Genomic DNA, 22,225 nt, shown 5'->3' with positions numbered 1-22,225 from the left:
AACATATGTCTCACAAGGGACAAGGAGAAAGTAATTTCCCATGACTAGAGAGAGGCTTAGGAGGAACGCAGGCTATGAACCACAAATAAAATTCACCTTACGAAAGGCATGGCTCCATTTTTGCAAAATTGCAGCAAAAAGAAAAGAAAAAAAAACTAACAGTGCAAAATTAGCACCTGGGTTTTTGTGGTAACACAAACCATCAAGGAGAAAAGGGTACAATGTTTATGTTGTACGTTAAGAGAAGTTTTGTGTGGTACCAAATGACAGTCCTAGCCTGATGGTTATCGAGAGAGCAGAAAATGTGCAGCAGAGCAGAATATTTGTGGTAGTTGAAGTAGAATACAGTTTGCATGCCATCCCTCATCCAAGAAGCAGGGGAACGAGAGGCAGCAACAGGTTTTTCTGTGGTGATGCAAAATGAAGAGGTGATGGTTGCTAGCTGCCGGGAGAGGAATGTGAGGCAAGGAAAGGAAAGAAAGAAAAACGAGAGAGAGTTGATCTGAAATGGCTGAAATTCTGTGGTGATAAAAGGTGAAGGAACTGAAGCCAAGAGATGCACTCATTAGAGGAGAGGTCAGTGAGAGTACTGGCCTGAGCTTCCAGGTCCAAGTCATGGTATCGATCGGTCGGCCGAGATTGCGCCACGTGTGCAGAACCCAATCCTCAGCGTGTGGCCTGCGGGGGATCTGGAAGCTGATCCACAAGGAGGAGTGTGTGCTTCTCCATGGCGACGGCCGGCGATCGGTCCTAGCTAAGCTAGCAGGGAAGGATATGAGTATTATTTAAGGCATAGCACAGCTCGGCCTCTACACTTTGAGCAGCAGCGGCAGCCGCCCATCACTACTACTGATCACCTCCTCTTCAATACAATTTTGAGCACAACAAGATGGCTGCCGCCTTCTCCTCCACCGTTGGAGCTCCGGTATATTTTTCTCTTGTATTGTACTAGTAGAAGGTAGTAGCTGCAAATGAAATGAAGCTAGCTAGCTAGGTAGCAGTAGTGATATATTGGGTATGGATGTGCAGGCGTCCACTCCGACGACGTTCCTGGGGAAGAAGCTGAAGAAGCAGGTGACCTCGGCCATGAACTACCATGGGAAGAGCTCGAACGTGAACAGGTTCAGAGTGATGGCAAAGGAGCTGGACGAGGGCAAGCAGACGGACCAGGACAAGTGGAAGGGCCTGGCCTACGACATCTCCGACGACCAGCAGGACATCACCAGGGGGAAGGGTCTCGTCGACTCCCTCTTCCAGGCTCCCACGGGCGACGGCACCCACGAGGCCGTCCTCAGCTCCTACGAGTACCTCAGCCAGGGTCTCAGAACGTACGTAATTCATTCATTCATTGATGTCCTCAGCTTCTACGTACATTCTTTTCTTTTGTTAACACAAGATATATCACCTGTGCTGCAGCTACGACTTCGACAACACCATGGGAGGGTTCTACATCGCCCCGGCTTTCATGGACAAGCTCGTCGTCCACATCTCCAAGAACTTCATGAGCCTGCCCAACATCAAGGTCCCACTCATCCTGGGTATCTGGGGAGGCAAGGGTCAGGGAAAATCCTTCCAGTGTGAGCTCGTCTTCGCCAAGATGGGGATCAAGTAATTTCCCTTCGATTAATTAATGTCGTGTATTTCTGTGGGTAACAAACAATTAATTTGAGAGAGGAAACTAATATAAATAAATAAACAAACAGCCCGATCATGATGAGCGCCGGAGAGCTGGAGAGCGGCAACGCCGGAGAGCCGGCGAAGCTGATCAGGCAGCGGTACCGTGAGGCGGCGGACATCATCAAGAAGGGGAAGATGTGCTGCCTCTTCATCAACGATCTGGACGCAGGAGCCGGGCGGATGGGCGGCACCACGCAGTACACGGTGAACAACCAGATGGTGAACGCCACGCTGATGAACATCGCCGACAACCCCACCAACGTGCAGCTGCCGGGCATGTACAACAAGGAGGAGAACCCGCGCGTCCCCATCATCGTCACCGGTAACGACTTCTCCACGCTGTACGCTCCCCTCATCCGTGACGGGCGCATGGAGAAGTTCTACTGGGCTCCCACCCGCGACGACCGCGTCGGAGTGTGCAAGGGTATCTTCCGCACCGACAACGTCCCCGAGGACGACATCGTCAAGGTCGTCGACACCTTCCCAGGCCAATCCATCGGTAAGCAATTTACTCATCAATTGCTCATCTCATCCATCCATGCTCCTGCAATTAATTAACACTAACCAACTAAATGAAATGGATCAGACTTCTTCGGCGCTCTCCGTGCCCGTGTTTACGACGACGAGGTGCGCAAGTGGGTGTCTGACACCGGAGTGGAGAACATCGGCAAGAGGCTGGTGAACTCCAGGGAGGGCCCGCCGGAGTTCGAGCAGCCCAAGATGACGATCCAGAAGCTCCTAGAGTACGGCCAAATGCTTGTCAGGGAGCAGGAGAACGTCAAGCGTGTGCAGCTGGCTGACAAGTACTTGAGTGAGGCTGCTCTTGGTGACGCCAACCAGGACGCCATGAAGACTGGCTCCTTCTACGGTTAGAACCTTCTTCTACTCTGCCATTATTCATTCAGTTCTAGTTCATGATAAATCAAAACAACTTATATATGTAAGGTGTTGGGACAAACCCCTACGTCCTCTAAATTAATTATGACCATCACGCACGTACATTTTGTTAAGTAATTATTCTATAGGCAGGGGCGGAGCCACGTGTGGGGCAGCTTGCGCTTAAGCCCCGCATGTGACATAACAATTAAAGGAAATTATAAATTTTTAGTTCAGATTTCTTCCACAAATTTATAATACTACATGGTTGAGCGTGACAAAATTCAATCTGCCTCCGCCCCTGTCTATAGGTGCTGCGCCATCCAGCTGAACAAACGATCTCTAGCTATTCTCGTACCATCGATCTCGTAGGCGGTCTGCATAGGAGGAGGAGGTGATTCAACCTTAACTCTTTCACTATTCCATTTCATAATTCCTGTATTTTCAGCTCTTCAGTATACATTTGTATATTATTACATATATATTCTACTATATAATAATAAACTACTAGTTATCTGCATTGCATTTTCTCAAAAAAATATTTTTATATACTATATACATCGATCGACGGGTGGTTAATTGTTGATTAAATTTAGTACTGAAATAATTTTGGTTTGGATCAGGGCAAGGAGCACAGCAAGCAGGTAACCTGCCTGTGCCGGAAGGTTGCACCGACCCTGGTGCCAAGAACTTCGACCCGACGGCGAGGAGCGACGACGGCAGCTGCCTCTACACCTTCTAAGCAGGCCTCTTGCTATATATTAATTATCTCTCTCTTTGTGTTAATTTTCTCTTTGTACTACATGTATCAGATCGCGCCCAAGCCATAGCTGGGCAGGACAAGTTTTTGTTAATAATAATATAATATAAAAGATATTCCCTACACTACACTACATGCAAGATTTTCATTTTGGTAAATTAATTACCCCTGGTTGTATTGATCGTTTGCCAATATTTATTCACTGGCTACTGTCAGCCAGGACGAGAGACTAAATAAATAAATAAATACTATAATTGAAGTAATTCGTAGTCACAAGTGACAGCCATGGAACGAGATAGAGAGAGAATACCCGTTGATTGAGGGGCGAAGTAGGTTGATGGTCGATGCGCGGGCCTTGTGAGGCATTTGAACGAACACATAGCGAGCGAGACTTGCCGCATCAGCATCACCGTGGGTCGGATTGGGTTGGTGAAGCAATCAGCAAGAAGCGGCACTGCGAAAGAAATTAGTGGAAGAGATGACGCTGAGGGTGAGCAGCATGGAGGTTGGGGACCGGAAGAGACATCGCCGTCGCCATCGCAGGCTCGCAGCTGAGGAATCGAGAGGAACAAGACTATTTATAAAGAAGGGGAAGGGATTGATGGTATCCGATTTATAGGTCACTAGTGGGCTCAAACAAAAAAAAGACATGCTCAGGCCCATTAGGTAACCAGGCCTTATGGGTCATGAGCTATACATAGGCCATAGCCACTGGATCCTGCGGCCCATACCTGGTATACTCTTACTTACTTTGTATTCATGACTCATGAGGAGCCAATGTCTCAGTCGGTCTCATCCAATCCCTGGACGAGAGATAACTATTCGGTTTTTCTTTTACGTTCGTGGACAAAGCCAGATATGACGGTACAAAGAGAAAGTATTTCACGAAAATGTTGATGAGAGTATCCGGCCAAATTAGCCGAATGAACTTATCCACCTTCATTAACAGTAATCATTAACGATTGTTTAGTGATAATTAGCATATTTTGTCGCTAATTAGTAATTAACAAGTTTAAATTAGTATTAATTAGTGATTATATATTTATTTTATTGTTACTTTGTACTAATTATGATAATATCTATAATAATTAATTTATATATTATGTATTAGTAATTTAATATGTACATCACATCCTTTCTCGTCCATCCAACTAAATAAAAAATTGAATCATTCCATCTATCCGACCAAACATCACCGTATCCTTAAAAATATAAATTGTCATATGTCATCCCACCTTAGCCGCCAACCAAACTACTCCCTACGTTTCGGCATCGTAAAACATAAGCATTTCTCTAGCAAGACCAAAATTATAGAAAAAAATTTAATAACTTTAAATTATAAAATAGTAAATCATAGGACTAAATAATACTAAACAATATTTATATTTTGGTACAAGATTTAAACCCTATAAATAATTATATTTTGTAACGGGCGGGTTAAAGTGTAAGTATTTTTGTAATTTAAATATTATACTGAAATATAAGTATTTCTATCATTATTCATAATACTTTGGCATCAATCACTTCTCACTAATTTAAACTGCCCTCCCGCATATATATTATTTTCTATTTATTAAAAGATATTATAATTTAATATATGTTTATATTTTGGAGCGGATTTAATACTGTACGCTGCACTGCACGGACTGAACCAACTTCTCTGCAACTGTCAGATACTATATATCCAAATTATTACATACTCAACTGTATTAAAAACCGATGCACGTAGAATGATTACTCCCGTAAAGATGATCAATTATTCAATCTTTGTTGGCTTTTTCCGTACGTTTTCGTAGTACAAAATAATAATTTATATGTACATGTATAAATTTATTATCTCATATTTTTAAACTATGACAAGAATTAGATAATATTTCAAGTTAACTGAAAAATAACACAAATAGAGAGGCCACGCTAGCTGTCATCAAAGCAGGCAGGGCGGTGATGCTGCATGGAGAGAGAGAGAGAGAGATATATATATATATATATATATATATATATATATATATATATATATATATATATATATATAGGCCGGGGCATGATCGAGTACCTAGCGTATATACCTGCAGGAATGACACCGGATATATCGAATTGAATTGAATGCACATTTCCCAGTAGTAGTACGTACGTATATGCATGGGACCACTCCAACATTAATTACTCATGCTCGCAAGTATATTCATATAACACTGTACGTACCTAGTATATATATGTTGCATTTTCGTTAGGTAGAATTTTAATTAAATTCATGCACATCCAATTGATTAAGGCACCATTCCGTACGTGCATGCATGGCACGACCCACATGATATGATCCACAAATCAACCGGCCGGCCGGCGACCCACTAGCTAGGATCTCTCAATATTATTATTCCTATATGTATCTAGCCGCACAGTTCTTAATTAACATGTATGCATCATGCATGCGTGTATGTACGTTGTTGGTTCGATCATGCGTATGCTCGCTTTGTAATCTTTCACTATATTTAGTTGGAAAATGTACAAGAGAAATACTTAAACAGAAAAACGAATGAACTTTAAGCAATTAAAAATAATCTATTGTCAAAAAATTTAAATATGTATTACTCATGGTTTAAAAGATAAACCTAAAAAATAAACTACAATCAAAAACATCAAATTGATTGTGAAATGAAGTTCCAAAATTCAAATATCTAGGCACATGAAATTTGACAAATATCAAATGAAAAAATATTAGCTGCATGAGGTTATAAATTAATATTTTTTTAAAAAAAACAAAACTACTCCAATATATATTGGCAGAACATATAATTAGTTGTGAGTTTGGACCTATACTATTTTGAATTGCTAAAAATCTTTGACAATTTTTTCTCCATCAAAATATTTTGCATTTGTGACTGATGGAAGGTCTCGAGATTCATGTAATTAAGGAGTGCAAAAAAATAAAATTGGTCGATGGGCGCAAGAGAGATATTCAAACCCCGCATCCCTAGAAATTTGCAACCGTATTGCATATATGATTTTATAAAGTTAGAGATATATCATTGGTCTCTCAATTACACGTGGATCAGGTTGGCATATCTCTAATTTAACAAAATTATAATGACAGCCTTGCAATTTTCCCTAGATTATAATAGTTTTCATACAACTTTTAAACATATATAATAGGATAACTAAATGTGTGTATTACTTAGAGTTTAATTTGTTCACGACTTCGGATTTAGACATGCATATTCGTGAAATAACATATTACATATTCATCTATTTTGTCGATTTTTCTTAATTATTTAGATGACATAAAAAAGAGAGGTCATTTTCTTGAGGGACTAAAATCAATTTTGTATTAATAACTATAGTATAATTAATATAACGTAAATACACACTTAAACGTTTTCAGTACGTAAAGAAAACAGCTAGTGGAATATATGTTAGTGTAGGTGCATGAACAGGGCAGGGCCAGGCGTGTGCACATCGATCTGGATCTTGCGGTTTTTAAGGCAACGTAGCACGTCTTATGCACGCATGCCTTGCGGCGTGTCTATATAATTGATCGAGATCACCCCCCATGGTGCATTGGTGGTTCGCTACCCCTCTCTCTCTCGCATTCGCATGGTGGTTCATGCATGCCGCCTTGCTTCAGGTATGGCGCTCTCCTCTCTAGTCTACATCTCACAGCCACAATTAATTTATTTAGCAGCCATGCATATATCGCCAATTGATTGATGGATTGGATATATACTTGCTTGTTGATCATTAATCAGATAGTAGGTATATAGTACGTTGATGGGGATCGGAGCTGCAGGCAGGCAGGGATAGATTCATGAAGACCGTGAGGTAGATCTATCGAGCATGCCATGGATGACGACGATAGCAGTACTTTCAATTCTCTCCTCTACTGCGACGAGGAACCTTTCGACTCCACGCCGCCGCCACCGGAGCAGCAGCAACGGCGGCAGCTGGCAGTAAGGACGCCGGACGACGACGACGAGGAGGAGGTGATGGAGTACTACAAGGCGAAGCAGAGGTCGTACGCTCCGCAGAGAGATTACTGCTTCTGCCTGCAACAGCAGCAGCAGCAGCTTCAGCATGGCGTGTCCACGGCCAGGCTCAAAGCCGTACGCTACATCATCTACGTACGTACAGATTCAGTATCTTTCTTTTTATTTATTATTAGCTTGCTATGGAAATTCTTTCCATCTGATGGGTTGATAGATATAGTAGATTAATTATAGCTAGATTCATATGAATTATCAATATTGATCAGGCAATGGGCAGGCTGGGACTGGATGCATCGACGGCGTTCAACGCAGTCAACTATCTGGATCGCTTCCTCTCTATCAATTGCCATCTGGTATAATATTATATGTATAGATGATACGCATGCATGAATGCATGGATATTATCTAGTTGGATTAACCATGCATGTATATATGGTGATGCATGCAGAGGTGGGAGGAGTGGATGGTGGAAGTGGTGAGCGTGGCCTGCCTCTCCCTCGCATGCAAGCTGGACGAGGTCACCATCCCCTCGCTCCACGACCTTCAGGTACGGTATACCCACCAACTCATCTCATTTCGATCATGCATGCGTGTCATCGATCGAGTTGATTCATGCGTGCGTGTGAGTGTGGCAGATGGAGGAGGCGATGGGGCACTCGTTCCGGCCGTCCACCGTCGGGGACATGGAGCTCACGCTGCTCAAGGCTCTCCGGTGGCGCCTCGCCTGCGTCACTCCCTTCTCCTTCCTCCTCCCCGCCGCCGCCACCGCCGCCGCCGCCGCTTCTCACATCCTCCTCCGCTCCCTCTTGGACCCTTCCTTCCTCCGGTTTGATGCCTCGCTGCTTGCTGCCTCTGCTCTTGTATGCACCATTCATCCACAGCCTCATCATCTCTCCGCCCATGTCAACCGTCTCATCCATCCATTGCGCCAAACGGTAATTATCATATCGATCCTACTTACATCGATCGATTGTTATCTCTGCAAATGCTACCATACCAGCTGTTTGCGTATTGACATCCATAATGTTTTGCCAGATTGTGAACACTACTACTCTGTTTCTTGATTCTGTTTTATGATGCAAGTGTAGTAGTATAGGTTGCATATATACTTGCATGCCCTCATGTCTGACAAAAAAAAACAGTGTAAATAGTATTGTTCTTCATTGTTGAAGCTAGCATTTGTCTGTTTTCATAAGGGTAACAGCTGATGGAGTTAAACTAATTAACAGGATCATGAGGTCAAGGAGTGCTTCAACATGATGAGAGAACTTAATTTGGATCTGTCCAACAATCCTGGCAGGTGTACTGACCAGTTGTGGAGTCCGATTTCAGTAGTTCCCTTCCAGACTGACGGTACAGTTAACAGGTCAGCAGTAAGCCGACGCCTATTCGGCGGATTAAACCCAGAAGTTGGTGATAATACAGAGGAAGACAAGGATAGTGGACTATGCACATTTGTTCAAGAGATGAAGTGATCTCATAGCTAAAAGTGAACTATCCACTGAAAGCATTAACCTAATTGGAAATGGGAGGATATTAACATTATTATATATTCGTTTACTGTACCTAATCAGACAAAGTAATGTGTTTTGTGTATTTATATTCCTTGTGTAATATCAGTCCTCGCTAAAAGCATGCACATGTATTTGTGTTGTGCGTGCTCCTCAATTTCATGTTTCAACAGTTGTACAAGAGTTATGTGTGCAGAATATTTCATTTGTAAAATGTAACATTGGTCGAGTATAATGTATATCGTCAACTAGAATATATACATATGTGACTGGTCTGGTTAAAATGTATGTCTTCATGCTTTGGTGTGAATATGAAAAAGAAAAGGGTAAAACCATAACAAGTGACTGGAGTGAGCTAGACTAAGACCCCTTTCTGACTTGGAAAGCGACTGAACATACATGCTTTGCTTTCTGATGAATATATGTGAGATCTAGACCCCAGTGGCTTTCATAGGATAGATAGATAGAGATCATGAAGAAGAAGAGAAAGCAGAGAGAGCAAAAGCAAAAGAGAGGAAGATTCCAATGCTCATCAACTGGGGCTACGGCTCAAATTCTTTTCCTTATCCAAGTGACGATCGAGGAGATACCTATGTATAGTTTGATGCATATTTGCAGCACAAGTACAAAGCGAGAAACCTCAGCGCAAAGCAAAGAATAGATCCTGACGTATCTGCATGGATCGCAATCCCCAAAGGAAAAAAGAAGAAAGATAAATGAATTAAAGTTGGTATTTAATTAGCAGCCTTTAGAGTTTGCTGCTCTGCTCTGACCGACTGACTGACTGACTGATCCGATTGTCTGCCATCTCGTTGCACATTTGCCCTGTACAGAGGTCAGTGAAGTACTGAAGTACTGTGAAGTTGAGCTAGCTATAGCAGCCTGGTAGATAAGCGTGACGAATGAAAAAAAAAACTGTTGTTACTGTACAAGCTTAAAATAATTGGTGCCATACAACTGCAACACCATCGTCTAGCCTTGTGGAGCATGCAGGCATTGCTAAGCATGCTTTCAGCCGGTGCGAACAAGTCGACAGAATTATGCATGGCAGCAACAGCGTGCTGTGGGATCGAGGGACACATGAAAACTGAAATCTTTATTTGATTCAGATGTCCCAGGGGGCACCCAAGTGAGTTAGCTACGTACCTCTGCTTTGCAAAGTTGGGTGCATAATTTAGTCACTTTGATACACATAAGTTGATAGCAGCTTATATATAAGTTGGCTGGGCTGGCCACCGCTCTGCCCCGGCCACAGGCTGACCGATGATCATCGGTCAAGCAACTAAGCTAGCTAGTTAATTAATTAGTGTGCACACATAACCATACATAGTTAGCTAGCTGATTTCAAGTTAATTGATGGCCATTCCTCTGCTCATCCTCGTCAATGCCATCATCACCCTCGTCGTCTCCATCGCAGTCACTCGTACGTAAACCACTCTCCTAAGCTACTACAGTACTACTTAATCTTGCACGCATGGTTCCTATAAATTATTAATGACAATTGCATTCGAAAAATTTGCAGGAGGAGCAGCAGGTGGTGGCAATGGCATCCAGCTGATCATGGTGAACAACTGCGGCGAGTCGGTGTGGCCGGGCCTGCTGGGCACCGCCGGCCACCCCACGCCGCAGTCGGGCGGATTCCACCTGGGCCCCGGCGAGGAGGCGGCGTTCGAGGTGGCGGCGGGGTGGTCGGGGCGCGTGTGGCCACGGCGGGGCTGCAAGTTCGACTCCCGCGGGCGCGGCAGCTGCGCGACGGGCGACTGCGGCGGGGTGATGCGGTGCGGCGGTGCGGCGGGGGCGACGCCGGCGACGGTGGTGGAGATGACGCTGGGGACGCCGGCGTCGGCGATGCACTTCTACGACGTGAGCCTGGTAGACGGGTTCAACCTGGCGGTGGCGATGGCGCCGGTGGGGGGAGGCGTGGGGTGCGGGACGGCGGCGTGCGGGGCGGACGTGAACGTGTGCTGCCCGTCGGCGCTGGAGGTGAGGGACAGGGAAGGGAGGGTGGCGGGGTGCAGGAGCGCGTGCAGGGCGATGGGCGGCGACCGGTACTGCTGCACGGGGGCGTACGGGTCGCCGTCGACGTGCCGGCCGAGCATGTTCTCCCACCTGTTCAAGGCCATCTGCCCGCGCGCCTACAGCTACGCCTTCGACGACGCCACCAGCCTCAACCGCTGCCGCGCCAGCCGCTACCTCATCACCTTCTGCCCCCCGCAACCTTCTTAATTTCATTTCTCTATATATATATATCATCCACCACTCGATCTCGATCACATATATATGTGTATGTATGTATGTATTTACTAGATCCTCGCTCTGATCTCGATCTCTTGTGTGTACAACCAAAAACAAGATCGATCGAGTTGCATGCCTGCGGTTGGCCACACTCACTATATGTACTCCCTCCATATAACACCGTTGACTTTTAGAATCACATTTCACCATTTATTTTATTCAAAATTTATATCCAAATATGAAAAATTATAATGCATAATTAAAGTTTCTATAATAATAAATTATATTATAATAAAATAATTAATAATTATATAATTTTTTAATAAGACGAATGATCAAACGTAAACCTAAAAATCAACGATGTCATATAAAAAATAATAAATATAGAGAGAGTATATCATGTCGATTCAACCAACCACTCGATCATCTGCCTAGCTCCGCCGGCCGTCGACTCCAGCATCTTGCCAATATATGCCATGCTGGCTGATTCACCATCTACTTAATCATTCCAATTCGAACATCAAAATGTGTGTTGTAGTTCTTCTGTCTACTCTTTCAAGTCCAATCATCTTATTTATTATTTACTTTGTTGTGATTTACTTAAATTAAGCATAACTTCATAATTATAGATATTTTTTTAAAAAATAAAAATAAAAATAAAATGATCAAACAAATATTTAAAAGTTAGCTACGTAAAACATAAAATATATATGAGATGATGGGCAGATCGCAAATAACTGTGGGCTATATCTTTCAGCCAACAATTAAGCAAATCAAAGTACATAGAGCATTTTTATCCTTGGCTGTGTGCGGCAAAAAAAGAAAACTCGGTAATCTAATTTGAAACAAGGAGTCCTCCAAAGGCTTATGTTAAGGCCCAGCCCACCTGGGGAAAGAATCGAAGTTGGCCGAGCAGAGATGTATGTGGGCCAAAAGAAGCCTCGCTGCCTCCTTTATTTTATTTTTATTTCTCCTGTACATCACTCACTCACTTGTTCTACTTCTATCTGCTGCTCCCAGTCCCCACTAGAGATTGAGCTTTGAGCCGCCGCATCCGTCCGCCATGCCGCAGCCCGCCTTCTTCCGCTCCCCGCCGCCGCTCCCTCACCTGCAGCCCCCCCGCGGCTTCCACGTCGACCTCGCCGCTCGCCACAAAGCGGTCAGAACTCCTCCTCCTCCTCCTCCTCCCATTCGATCTGACGAGGGAAGCCGGCCGGCCTTCTATCTGTTGGTGGAACGGACCGGCGGGGTGGGAATGTTTGTGGAAAGCGTTTGATCTGTTGTCTGGGGATCGGGTTTATTATAAGCTTTGCCATTTCCCTTTCTGATTACTAGTAATTGTTAGCTACTAATACAATTGATTGTGCTTATAGTTAATTTATACAGTGTTGCTGGTGGGTGATTTGTGACGGCATAATCATCTTTTTGGAATTAAATTATGAAGAAATTGTCTTATGATATCCTATTAGATCAGGGATATTTATTGAGGATTACTCAGTATAGATTTCGTTGATCTCTTGTAACTTTTGATTGAATCCACGATGTTTCATGTCATTCTACAGATACAACAGTACAACACTAATTTGAATTATGGGAATGGTGTAATAGTTATTTTTCCATCTTCGTTTTAGGTCATTAACTGTAGTATTTTTAGAGAAAATTGCCCATCTTCCACATATATAGTTGAATGGCATCCTCTATTTTTCCACCAAGTTGAGTGGCTTTTCTAAAATGCAACAAACTTCATGTGGGTATCGGATGATTTGCCACTCTTTCACAGGAAGTTACATAGTCGCCCTCTTCTTCTACCTCCCAATTCTTCTTCCTATCTCAAGCTTTGGTCATGGTCACTTGTGTCGCACCGTCGAGGTTGCAAGGAGAGGTTCCGTGCAGCAGCAAGTGAGGAGCTTCTCGATGTCTGGGGTGAACACTAGCAGCTCATGGTCATGAGCAAAAACAATGAGCAGTTGCAGATCAAGTCTCCAAGCTGCATGGCAAGCGGCAGTGGGTGAGCAGAAGCAGCTCAAGGTCAGGAACAGCGGCGGCGACTTGAGATTGTGAGCAGTGATGGCAGTGGGCTTGCGGTTACTCGCATCTGGAAGCATCGTCAGCAGATGAACGATGGCTTGCATCTGCGAGCAGCAACAAGACAACAACAGCGAGTTTGTTTCTGGCCAGATAGGGGAGGAAGTGATGATTTTACTAGATGGATGAGGAAGAAGAGGGCAATTTGGTTCTATATCTGTCAAAATGTGGCAAAAGAGAGGAAATACGTTCAACTATGTGGCATTTTAGCAAAACCACTAAACTTTGTGGCAAAATAGATACACTCACTATGGGGCAATGGAACAATTTTCCCTCTTTTTTTTAAAATTTGTTTGGGTTTCCCTGTGGTATAGTTCCCACTCGTGTTTTTTAGTTTTCTATTCATCATTATTGGTCTTGCAGCTTTTGGAGGAGGATGTTGCTTTGAAGAGGTTTAAATCATACAAAAGCAAGGCGAAACAGGTCTTGAGGGCCAGGAATGCTCTTACCAGCGTTGTTCTTTGTGGTATGCTACCTTTTCTTATAGCTTTGTTTCTTGTGACATCAACTTCTATTGTATTGCTCGCTGATTAATAATTCATCACTTTCTCGTTCTATCTCAGAGTATCCATTCATTCGATACTCATCCGCTTCTAGTTCGACTTTCTGTAATAGAATTCGAGCTTTTTCGAGCTGCTCAATGGTTCCTCTACGCAATTCTTCCGAATTTCGAATAGCACTCAAGATCCTCTGTTTTCGATTATCTAATAAATCTTTTAATGAAAGTAGATTACCTTGCTATTAAGTTTACAACTTTTATGATCTCTTCCCGAACCAAACATGAATCGTGGATGTGAACACTTGTATTATGAGTACTGATACACCTGCACTTAGTTGAATGAAATGTCTAGTGAATTTCTTGAGTTTTTGAAAAAAGAAACTTAAGCAGGATATTAATAATAAGGTGGAATTGGAACTTTCCTTGTTTGTATTCCAATAGTTAGCAAGAGGCTTTCCAAAATCCAGTTCCTTGGAAACAGCAGTTCAATATAGTCCACAACACCACATGGTAGCTGTTTTAGATTTTTCACCATCTAGATTTCTAGTACTGACTACTTCTCACTAGTTTCTTATGCCCTGGGCAACAATCTAGATGCAGAATAAATAGCTCAGCAATCCATCTATTTAGCATTTCTTGTTTTGCCGTTCTAGCTAAGTAACTTCATAGCAGGTTAAAATGTACTACTAACCTCCTAGTAGCGGAACAGAGGTGGCTAGGCATAGAGCCGCAGGCCAGGCTACAAGGCAACTTCTTGCTTAGTTGCCTTCTTCTGTCTGATTTGATTTCTGCAGAAATAAAGATCAATTAGAATTATCTATCCCACCACCGTGAGCCAGCCAAGTCATGCATATGTATGTTAATTTTGTCCTTTTTATCTGATTAGCTACTGAGTACTCCATATTTAACCGACTGACAATGGAATTAGCATATGCAAGATGATAGGATGGGGAGAACAATTCAGTTTGTGACTAATTTGGTTTATTAGTTTGTGAATCAACACTAACAATCCATCAGCTGCAATAGATTGCTGCAAACGTTAATTTGCACGTTGCCGACTTGCTTATATATATTGAAACTATCTGGATAAATGTAGGGGTTCTAGTTGATGGGTCTATCTAGTGTCATATAATTTCATGGTTTTTAAACAACTTTTTGTTTCTTCTGTTGTCATTTGCACCTCTTTTTTTGTCCTCCGCCACTGCTCTCTGTTTTGTATTATTGAAGGTTCCTGTGGTCTTTTACATCAATTGACTGGAGTCCTGCCACCTCCATATTTCTTGGTTTTTGATTTCTAGTTCCATTCGGTGTTCCATACCAGAATAACAGAAGGATACCGACAATGCGGGTCTATTGCACTGCTGATGAAGAAGGTTAGTCTAATGGTAACAGCAGAATGGCAAGTTGTAGGAACATCTAATGCTTCATTTTACATGAATAGGTTAGAGTTTTTGATTCTTAGGTGAAATTTCTTGTTACCCAGACCCAGATGTTGAGGTGGTTATAACCTTTTGATGTATCTTACAATAGGAATTACTGTTTTATTTCTTTTTTCATATTTTTGATAAGTAGAAGTATTTATATTGTGGCTGTACATTGCACACCACATTTACTTTCCAAGTACAAGAGTGCGTGGAAGTTTTGAGCTTTCACACACCTCTAATAGCTGTGCATAATGTTTTGCAAAATGAACAGCAGAAGCTCCTAATGAGCCATCACAAAACTCGGTTTGGCAAAATGTATATAGCCCACTATCAAACAGTGGTGCAAATTTTCCAATTCATGTATCTCGTACTTAAGTAAAGGACTAAGTCTAAGCAATTGATTATGTGATTAGGAGATTGCACATTGATCTTTACTTTAATGGAACACATACTTGTGTTTTTTCTGTGTAAAGCTATAGGTCTGATAAACTTGACCGCATTTGTGCTTTTTGTGATTTTAAGTAGAGGAAGTCAGTGACTTGGGAGTCAACGTGGCACTATCCATGCTAAAATTTTACAAAAGTAAGTTCACTATTGCTGTTTTCATCTTGTATTAATGTGTTAATGTGCAGCAATCATAGGGCTTTGCCTTTTGATCTCAATGTCTCTATAGCTTGCTCACTGGCTCAGCCTTTATGTGAACAGGAGAAATATCGCCCTTACTACCCTCAAGCTGCCGTTATGTGCCAACTTGCAGTGAGTACTCTATGCAAGCATACAAAAAATACGGTGTTGCAAAGGGTACAATCTTGACAGCTTGGCGGCTATGCCGTTGTAATCCTCTTGGTATGTAGTTTTTCTGTTGGTTCATGGTTCTTTCGATTTGTTTGATAGTTTCAATCTGCAGTTCTGCACCAGTATCATATCATATTATTGAGTTTCTTTTCCAATACGCAAACAGGTGGTCATGGATATGATCCCCCAAGGTGGTTTGGCGAGGAAGAGTTGCCCAAGGAATGATGACCTGGTAACTACTAGAGAATGTGCGCCCATGCCCTATGGTCGTTTTGTATACAGTTAAATGCGATATTGGACAGTGTAGTTCCAGAATGTTTTTAGGTAAATGCCACATAGAAAATATGACAAATGCTGCTATGCTGTTATATCTACACAATCTGTTTTCTTATACAGCCTCTTTCTAGCCATTACATTCAACTTGTATGTTGGTGGCTTTGTTTATGTATGCTCTCTCTACTTTCTGCACATTAGTGTCAACACCAAGCTGGCCTGTTGCTTTCTAAACCCTGTAAACAGCCTGCCAATCAAGTAGTCACATACATCATACATGGTTGTAAGATTTGCATTTGTATTTGGCCAGCGTCATGTTATCAAACTTGTGTGGACCCAGGTGAAGGATGAACATTGAAATGTTCCTGAACATGAAAAAGTCGAAATTTTAAAATTACCACTTTCTGTAAATTTTAGAGCACTTATAATTAAGGATGTCAAGAGGGGATATATTTTTGCACTGTATGTTTGTGAAACTGAAACCATTCTTAACCTCAGGGGGTTCTGAGTGCACTTCATCATGTGTCTCATTTCAATGTTTGCCTTTATGCCTCAACTCATCTGATCCCCTGGTTACCATGTCTCATATATGATGGTTGTTTGTTGGTTATGCAATATGACATATCATATTTCATCTTTCCCTTTTAAATATTTGATGGTTTATGTTATATCAATGTTTTAAAAGCGGTAAGCAGTTTTGTGCAGTCACCGAACCTTGTCGTGCTTATGTGTCATAATCAGCAGTTTATGCAGCTTAAGCGGTACAAGGTTGGGGCACCCGATCCTTGTATGTGGCCTTGTAGACCTTTTTGTAAAACACTGTGTTATATAGATTTGAGGATTTGCACATCAGATCAGATTTTAGATAGTGGAATGAACATTCCACCACTGCACCCATAGATGCAGAAAGCCACACTTTCAGCTATAGCTAATGATAATTTGGTGCCCATGTTGACCTTTTCTCTTTGTTTTTTCTTTTAATTTTCAGATGTCAGATTAAGTATTTACAAGGATGTCCTCCATTTCATGTTCGATCATTCAAATGGAGCAAGAAAGGATGCTCAGGAGTTTTACTGCATCTGCCAATTTCAAGGGGAACTTATATGTTAACAGTGCGTCATCTCATGCCGTACTGAGAAGGTGTTCAGATGTTTGGAATTTCTACGAGGAAGATTGTTATGATAAATGGTAATTGACTTTCGAATATGCAGTCCAACACTTCAAAACCACGTCTTGAGTCAGAGTTGTGCTGGTTTATCAGTACAACCGAGGAATCATTTCCCCAGGAGTCCCATTGGATTTTTCATCTGATAGGAAGGAGCAGTGATGCCTGTGGTACTCCATGCCTCCATGCCATGTGAAGCTCTTTCATTCTTCAAGATTGCTTTTATCATCGAAGACATGCACATCTTGATTCTGTAGCCACACTCTTGTGCTCCCGTCCTATCAAAAGCAGCAATGATCAATTGATCATTGAATATAATGTGATGGGAGAGCAGAGGACTCTGTTGTATTGATACAGGGGACCAGCCAAAACTACACTACATCAGTATAAAATATAATTTAGTGATGTACTAGCTGAGAACCATTTGACAGAGTTAATGATGTAGCAAAGGTAATTTTAAAATTTGACCCACTCAGTTTGACAGATAAATATGTGCAAATATTAGATCTTTGTAAAGTGAGGTGCAAGGGCAACTTCACAACCACATGGTGAATTATGTCACTATACTCAGTGAGTCACTGATGCAAAAGAGATGGGAGATAAGCATCTGTACGCAGCAGCACTGCTCCAGTGTTATTCATTTTGCCTGTCCACTCCAGAGTGAGATAAGTATTTTAATTAGTACTAGCATTTTCTTGTGGGGCTCTTGGTAAGATCGAGGAAGACAGAGAATGGAGGCATCGATTCCTTCAAGGCATTCAGCGGAAGAACTCTTCTGGTGATAGATACGTAGCATGTTGGTGTTTTTATTTTGCTGAGGACAGGGTTTGGTGTCTTCCATGTCTGTATTGGATTCATTGGCCACCTCCTGCTTGTTGGCATATACAGCTGATGGATCTTACAAGGGAAAAAATAAAACAAGCCATGTTGCAAACTGGAGCAATCTAATATACAGGTAAGTACTACCATTACTCTAGATGTCCTCTACACTGCATGCTAACATCGTTTATTAATGTGGTACACCTCTCTTGTCCAGATAATAAGAGTTTAGTAGTAACCTCCTTTTCTTAGTTTTCATGCAGAGAAAAGAAGAAAAAGAAAGAAACTAAAGAATCACCCAGAAGGCAGTGGCACCCATGCGGAGTGAGCAAAGAGGACTCGCCCCATCCATCCCTGCAGCAGCCACTGTCCATCCTCGCACAGCAGGAAGTCCTTGTGATGGTACCTCTTCACCTCATCGCTGATTGCAGCAAGCATTTCTGGTCTGAGTGGCAGCTGCTGCATGCCTGCACGGTGGTTCCTTGCCTGCCATTGCCTGTACTTCTCAGGGCGCTCCACCAGGTCTGCACCCTCGCAGGCAATGGCGTTGAGGGCGTAGGGCCCCAGAATGTTCTGCTCCAGCGCCAGCCGCAGCTCACTCCCCCTCGGGACGGTGGCGTCCAGCATGTCGAACAGCGCCGAGTAATACAGGAGCGCGCCACGGAATCTTGACAGGAAGGAAGCGCCGTGGTTGGCATTGGCGATGCCCTGGATGAACACCACGTCTGCCCGCATCCTGCCGATGTTACGGAGTGCAACGTCCCTGGGACTTGGCCCCTCCGAGAAGACGCTCTCGTCCATGAGCACACTGAAACTGAGGAGGTCATTGACGACCAGCACCTCGTCGGGATCGATGTGCAGGTCATCGGCACCAACGGTCTCCCACTTGGCCGCCGCGACAGCTTGGAATCTGAACGGGACACCCAGCTCTTTGGCGCAGCTGCTGAGACAGCGTCCTGATGCCTCGATCCTCTGGGCTGGACGGAACCCAGGCTGGGGGATGTCGACGATGGTGATCCTCACCTCCGGCGGCCCGCCCTCCCGGCTTCCCAGCCGGCGGAACAGGTCCGGCCAATGCAGCCCGCAGTCCGCCGTAATCGACGATGTGCAGCTTCTGCTTCCCTTGGACGGCATGCATGATCGTCATGGCGGCGAAGAGGAGCGCCACCTTCTTGAAGCTGCAGGCCGACATGTAGAGCTTGTACACCTTGAGGTACTCCACCAGCGACATGCGCCACCGGCTCTGATACAGCTGCCTCCCGCTGCCGTCGAGCCGTGCCTCCAGCCCCTTGGCGAAGCAGTGAGCCACCCGCTGCATGGCGTCGCCCGTCGCCGACGAGTGCTGCCTGATCTTCTTTAGCACCTGCCCTGCACACTGCTGGCTGTCGGATCAGCAGCATCCGTAGGTCCACCACCTTGCTGCTGCTGCTCTTCTTCTCCGCTTCCTTGTCCATGTCAACCCGCAGCTTCTCCATGTCCTTGATGCATGTCTCGTGCCCGTGCAGCATCAGTTCATCCAGCATCTCGCGGGCACCAGTCGCCTCCGCCGCTGCAATCGTCAAAGCAGCTAATTTACTGCTACTCCCCACTTCCTCCTCCAGCTGCTGCTGCTGCTCATCCCTGTCATGGTTTTTCTTCCTTCGTCCCATGCCATGACCTTGCACCGTCTCCTCACTTCCGAAGCCGTTGTTTCTGGGCAAGAACTTGCTGGCCTCTTCCATGCCCTTCAAGAACGCCCTCACCACTTCAGTGCCTGGCAACAAGTCCTCTGTGCTGCCCCTGTCGACACGCTGCAACTTGGCAGCAGCAGCAGAACCTGTCTCGTCCTCCATGAGCATACGCGAGATGTAGGACAGAAGTTGGTTATCCAACAAGGAGGGATCCTCGCCATCTCTGTTGGTGAGGGGCGTTGGTGCTTCAAAGAAGACAGGTGGTGGGGATGGTGCTTCGTTCTCCTTCAGGAGGGCCTCCCAAAAGAAATCCTCTGGGTTGCCCATGGGTGGATGATCATTCAATGGTGGTACCCTTTGCTCATAATATCACCATGAGCTAAAAAAAAACCTTGCTCAGTGACTACAAACATAATGTGGAGATTATTCCAACAACCTAGCATAAACAAGACAAACAAGTGGAGAAGATCCCAAGGTCACTTGGATAATGAAGACAAGGTAATATATATTCCTTGTTTTTTTCTTACTATTTACTACCTGTTCAATATATGACTATCCTTGCAAAAATTTCAGAACAATAAGAATACAGTGCTTACTCACACAGCTATAATTATTTTCTTTCACGCAGTAACACACAGTAATCCATAAAATATTTCTTTTGAATGGAATATATCTGCCATCGTGGAGGGAATTGTAGCAGCGAGGAGCTAGACTAGTCATTTTGCTACCCATGTAGAGTGGGCAAAGAGGATTCGGCCCTTCCACCCCTGAAGAAGCCACTGTTGATCTTCCTCAATGACAAAATCCTTGTGGTAATGTTTCTTAACCATATTGGTAACCATGACAAGAGTCTCCCTGTTCAACGGCAGCTGCCTCAGGCCTGCCCTTTGGTTCCTGACCTGCCACTGCTTGTATGTCTCCCCACGCTCCACCCGGTCCTCGCCTTCGCAAGCAATGGCATTCAAGGCGACCCACCCAAGGATGTCCTGCTCCAGCACCAGCCGCAGTTGGCTCTCCCGTGGCATCGTCGCGTCGAGCATGTCAAACATGGCAGAGTGGTAGAAGAGAGCCTCTCGGAAGCGTGACAAGAAGGTGATGCCATGGGATCCATTCACGGTGCCATGGACGAACACGTCCGGCCGCATCTTGGCGATGTTGCTGAGGACAATGTCTCTGGGGCTCTTGCTGTCTATCACAACACTCTCGTCCATTAAGGTCCTGAAATTGAAGAGGTCATTGACGGTGAGCACCTCATCAGGCTCCATGTTGATATCATCGACGCACACGCTCTGCCACTGTGGTGCCACGATAAGACGGAACTCGAATGGCACACCGAACTGATGGGCACAGCGGCTGAGCCGAGTACCCATCTCCTCCATGTGCTTTGCTGGTCGGAACCCGCTCTGTGGGAGATCAATGTGGGTGATCCTGACCACCGGCGGGCCACCCTCTCTTTCCCCTAGCCACTGCAGCAGCTCCGGCCACTGGAAGCCGTGATGGAGGCCATAATCCACGATGTGCAGCCGGCTTCTTCCAGCTGCAGCATTGAAGATGGCCTTGTTGGCGAAGGTGAAGGCCACCTTTCTGAAGCAACAGGTGGACATGAAGAGCTGGTAGGCCTTGAGGAAGTCTGCCGTTGATGTCCGCGTTGCGGCGAGCGACCGGTACGCATGGATCCCCGTGCCCGACAACCGGGCCTCCAGCCCCTTGGCAAAACAATGGCCAAGGCGCTGCACGGCATCCCCGGTGGGCGAGGCATGCTGCCTGATCTGCTCCAGCAGCTCAGCCGCGCTCCGGCGTTCGTCCACCACCGCCTTGGCACAATGGAGCAGCAGCGTGTGCAGGTCAACCGCCTCCGCCTCCTTGTTCTTGTTGCACTTGTTCATGCTGGCCTTCTCCTCCATAGGGATGGCAAAGCCGTGGAGCATCATTTGGTCCAACATCTCGTTGGTATCGGCTTCCACCGCCGCCACTTTGGTTGGCGCCCTGCAAACATCCAGCTCGTCCTCAACGCCGTGGCCCCTTGCGGCTTTCTCCTTGGGAGGGGTGGGCAGAAACTTGCCGGCGTCGTCCATGCCCTTGAAGAAGGCAGCCCTGAACATGTCTGGGTTGTAGTCGTCCGTGTTGACAAGCAGGTTGGCCGAGACGACCCCATTGTTATCCTCCGGCAACAAGGAGGTGGAGGTGGAGGTGGAGGAGGAGGAGAGGATTTGGGCGAAGGGCTGCTGGACGTGAAGGAGAGCGGGGTGATCACCATAGGCATGGTCCTCTTCTTCCTCCATGAGAATGCGGCGGAGCTGAAGCAGGTGGCGCTGCTCCTCCGAGTGCGAAGGTGAGTGGGGCGCCATGGATGTCGTGTCGTAGTGGAAAATGGCAATGCTTGTTTATTGAGCCATGATGTTCCGGCCGCCGCTCGCCTTGTTGGTAAGAACTTGGAACCATCGATTGGATTCGAT

At 44.8% G+C, this 22,225-nt stretch overlaps 6 protein-coding genes across 13 annotated transcripts; 4 read left to right on the top strand and 2 right to left on the bottom strand.

The window, feature by feature from the left end:
• The first annotated feature begins 805 nt into the window (after positions 1-805).
• On the top strand, positions 806-3,471 carry LOC102703910 (ribulose bisphosphate carboxylase/oxygenase activase, chloroplastic). Of its 2 annotated transcripts, XR_001551394.2 has the most exons (7): positions 819-925; positions 1,030-1,328; positions 1,417-1,608; positions 1,704-2,176; positions 2,264-2,545; positions 2,865-2,947; positions 3,177-3,471. XR_001551394.2 is itself a non-coding variant. In XM_015842381.2 (6 exons), the coding sequence occupies exons 1-6, from the start codon at positions 890-892 to the stop codon at positions 3,293-3,295; spliced, it is 1,401 nt and encodes a 466-aa protein (XP_015697867.2). In that variant the 5' UTR covers positions 806-889; the 3' UTR covers positions 3,296-3,471. The 2 variants fall into 2 exon arrangements, 1 of the variants encoding a protein (XP_015697867.2); XM_015842381.2 differs by lacking the exon at positions 2,865-2,947 and having other exon boundaries at positions 806-925.
• A 3,381-nt stretch (positions 3,472-6,852) lies between these two features.
• Positions 6,853-9,076, top strand: LOC102707915 (putative cyclin-D7-1). Its single transcript, XM_015842438.1, has 6 exons — positions 6,853-6,935; positions 7,057-7,428; positions 7,560-7,646; positions 7,742-7,840; positions 7,929-8,228; positions 8,523-9,076. The coding sequence occupies exons 2-6, from the start codon at positions 7,150-7,152 to the stop codon at positions 8,766-8,768; spliced, it is 1,011 nt and encodes a 336-aa protein (XP_015697924.1). The 5' UTR covers positions 6,853-6,935; positions 7,057-7,149; the 3' UTR covers positions 8,769-9,076.
• Positions 9,077-10,062: 986 nt separating this feature from the next.
• Positions 10,063-11,233, top strand: LOC102707631 (thaumatin-like protein). The gene is made up of 2 exons (XM_040529085.1): positions 10,063-10,227; positions 10,327-11,233. The coding sequence occupies exons 1-2, from the start codon at positions 10,161-10,163 to the stop codon at positions 11,028-11,030; spliced, it is 771 nt and encodes a 256-aa protein (XP_040385019.1). The 5' UTR covers positions 10,063-10,160; the 3' UTR covers positions 11,031-11,233.
• An 824-nt stretch (positions 11,234-12,057) lies between these two features.
• Positions 12,058-17,975, top strand: LOC102703627. Of its 7 annotated transcripts, none has more exons than XM_015842022.2 (6): positions 12,058-12,198; positions 13,488-13,590; positions 14,922-14,996; positions 15,570-15,629; positions 15,753-15,893; positions 16,009-16,553. In XM_015842022.2, the coding sequence occupies exons 1-6, from the start codon at positions 12,103-12,105 to the stop codon at positions 16,065-16,067; spliced, it is 534 nt and encodes a 177-aa protein (XP_015697508.1). In that variant the 5' UTR covers positions 12,058-12,102; the 3' UTR covers positions 16,068-16,553. The 7 variants fall into 7 exon arrangements, 6 of the variants coding, with proteins under 6 accessions (XP_015697508.1, XP_015697503.1, XP_015697506.1 ...); XM_015842017.2 differs by having other exon boundaries at positions 12,820-13,590; XR_001551349.2 differs by lacking the exon at positions 12,058-12,198 and adding an exon at positions 17,104-17,975 and having other exon boundaries at positions 12,562-13,590; positions 16,009-16,166.
• A 629-nt stretch (positions 17,976-18,604) lies between these two features.
• On the bottom strand, positions 18,605-20,096 carry LOC102707356 (scarecrow-like protein 34). Its single transcript, XM_040528594.1, has 3 exons — positions 19,329-20,096; positions 18,734-19,221; positions 18,605-18,623 (listed from the first exon to the last, which is right to left on the bottom strand). The coding sequence occupies exons 1-3, from the start codon at positions 20,094-20,096 to the stop codon at positions 18,605-18,607; spliced, it is 1,275 nt and encodes a 424-aa protein (XP_040384528.1).
• Positions 20,097-20,312: 216 nt separating this feature from the next.
• Positions 20,313-22,117, bottom strand: LOC102707078 (scarecrow-like protein 33). Its single transcript, XM_006663628.3, has one exon. It carries the CDS (start codon positions 22,115-22,117, stop codon positions 20,486-20,488), a length of 1,632 nt encoding a protein of 543 aa, XP_006663691.2. The 3' UTR covers positions 20,313-20,485.
• Between the last annotated feature and the right edge of the window lie 108 nt (positions 22,118-22,225).

The sequence above is a fragment of the Oryza brachyantha genome, chromosome 11 (genome assembly GCF_000231095.2).
Source record: "Oryza brachyantha chromosome 11, ObraRS2, whole genome shotgun sequence".
Taxonomy (NCBI): domain Eukaryota; kingdom Viridiplantae; phylum Streptophyta; class Magnoliopsida; order Poales; family Poaceae; genus Oryza; species Oryza brachyantha.
Note: the sequence above shows the minus strand (reverse complement) of the source record. Positions and strands in the feature narration are given on the sequence as shown.

Bases quoted from the DNA above. Each gene is read 5' to 3' on its own strand.
- LOC102703910 (XM_015842381.2), top strand. From the start codon at position 890: ATGGCTGCCGCCTTCTCCTCCACCGTTGGAGCTCCG. The intron at 926-1,029 runs GTATATTTTTCT...ATGGATGTGCAG, and splicing joins CCTCCACCGTTGGAGCTCCG to GCGTCCACTCCGACGACGTT. The intron at 1,329-1,416 runs GTACGTAATTCA...CCTGTGCTGCAG, and splicing joins CTCAGCCAGGGTCTCAGAAC to CTACGACTTCGACAACACCA.
- LOC102707915 (XM_015842438.1), top strand. From the start codon at position 7,150: ATGGATGACGACGATAGCAGTACTTTCAATTCTCTCCTCTACTGCGAC. The intron at 7,647-7,741 runs GTATAATATTAT...TGATGCATGCAG, and splicing joins TCTCTATCAATTGCCATCTG to AGGTGGGAGGAGTGGATGGT. The intron at 8,229-8,522 runs GTAATTATCATA...ACTAATTAACAG, and splicing joins TCCATCCATTGCGCCAAACG to GATCATGAGGTCAAGGAGTG.
- LOC102707631 (XM_040529085.1), top strand. From the start codon at position 10,161: ATGGCCATTCCTCTGCTCATCCTCGTCAATGCCATCATCACCCTCGTC. The intron at 10,228-10,326 runs GTACGTAAACCA...AAAAATTTGCAG, and splicing joins CGTCTCCATCGCAGTCACTC to GAGGAGCAGCAGGTGGTGGC.
- LOC102703627 (XM_015842020.2), top strand. From the start codon at position 13,383: ATGGAACAATTTTCCCTCTTTTTTTTAAAATTTGTTTGGGTTTCCCTG. The intron at 13,591-14,921 runs GTATGCTACCTT...TTTGATTTCTAG, and splicing joins TACCAGCGTTGTTCTTTGTG to TTCCATTCGGTGTTCCATAC. The intron at 15,894-16,008 runs GTATGTAGTTTT...ATACGCAAACAG, and splicing joins ATGCCGTTGTAATCCTCTTG to GTGGTCATGGATATGATCCC.
- LOC102707356 (XM_040528594.1), bottom strand. From the start codon at position 20,096: ATGGGCAACCCAGAGGATTTCTTTTGGGAGGCCCTCCTGAAGGAGAAC. The intron at 19,222-19,328 runs GTCGCTGGTGGA...ATGCCGTCCAAG, and splicing joins TATCAGAGCCGGTGGCGCAT to GGAAGCAGAAGCTGCACATC.
- LOC102707078 (XM_006663628.3), bottom strand. From the start codon at position 22,117: ATGGCGCCCCACTCACCTTCGCACTCGGAGGAGCAGCGCCACCTGCTT.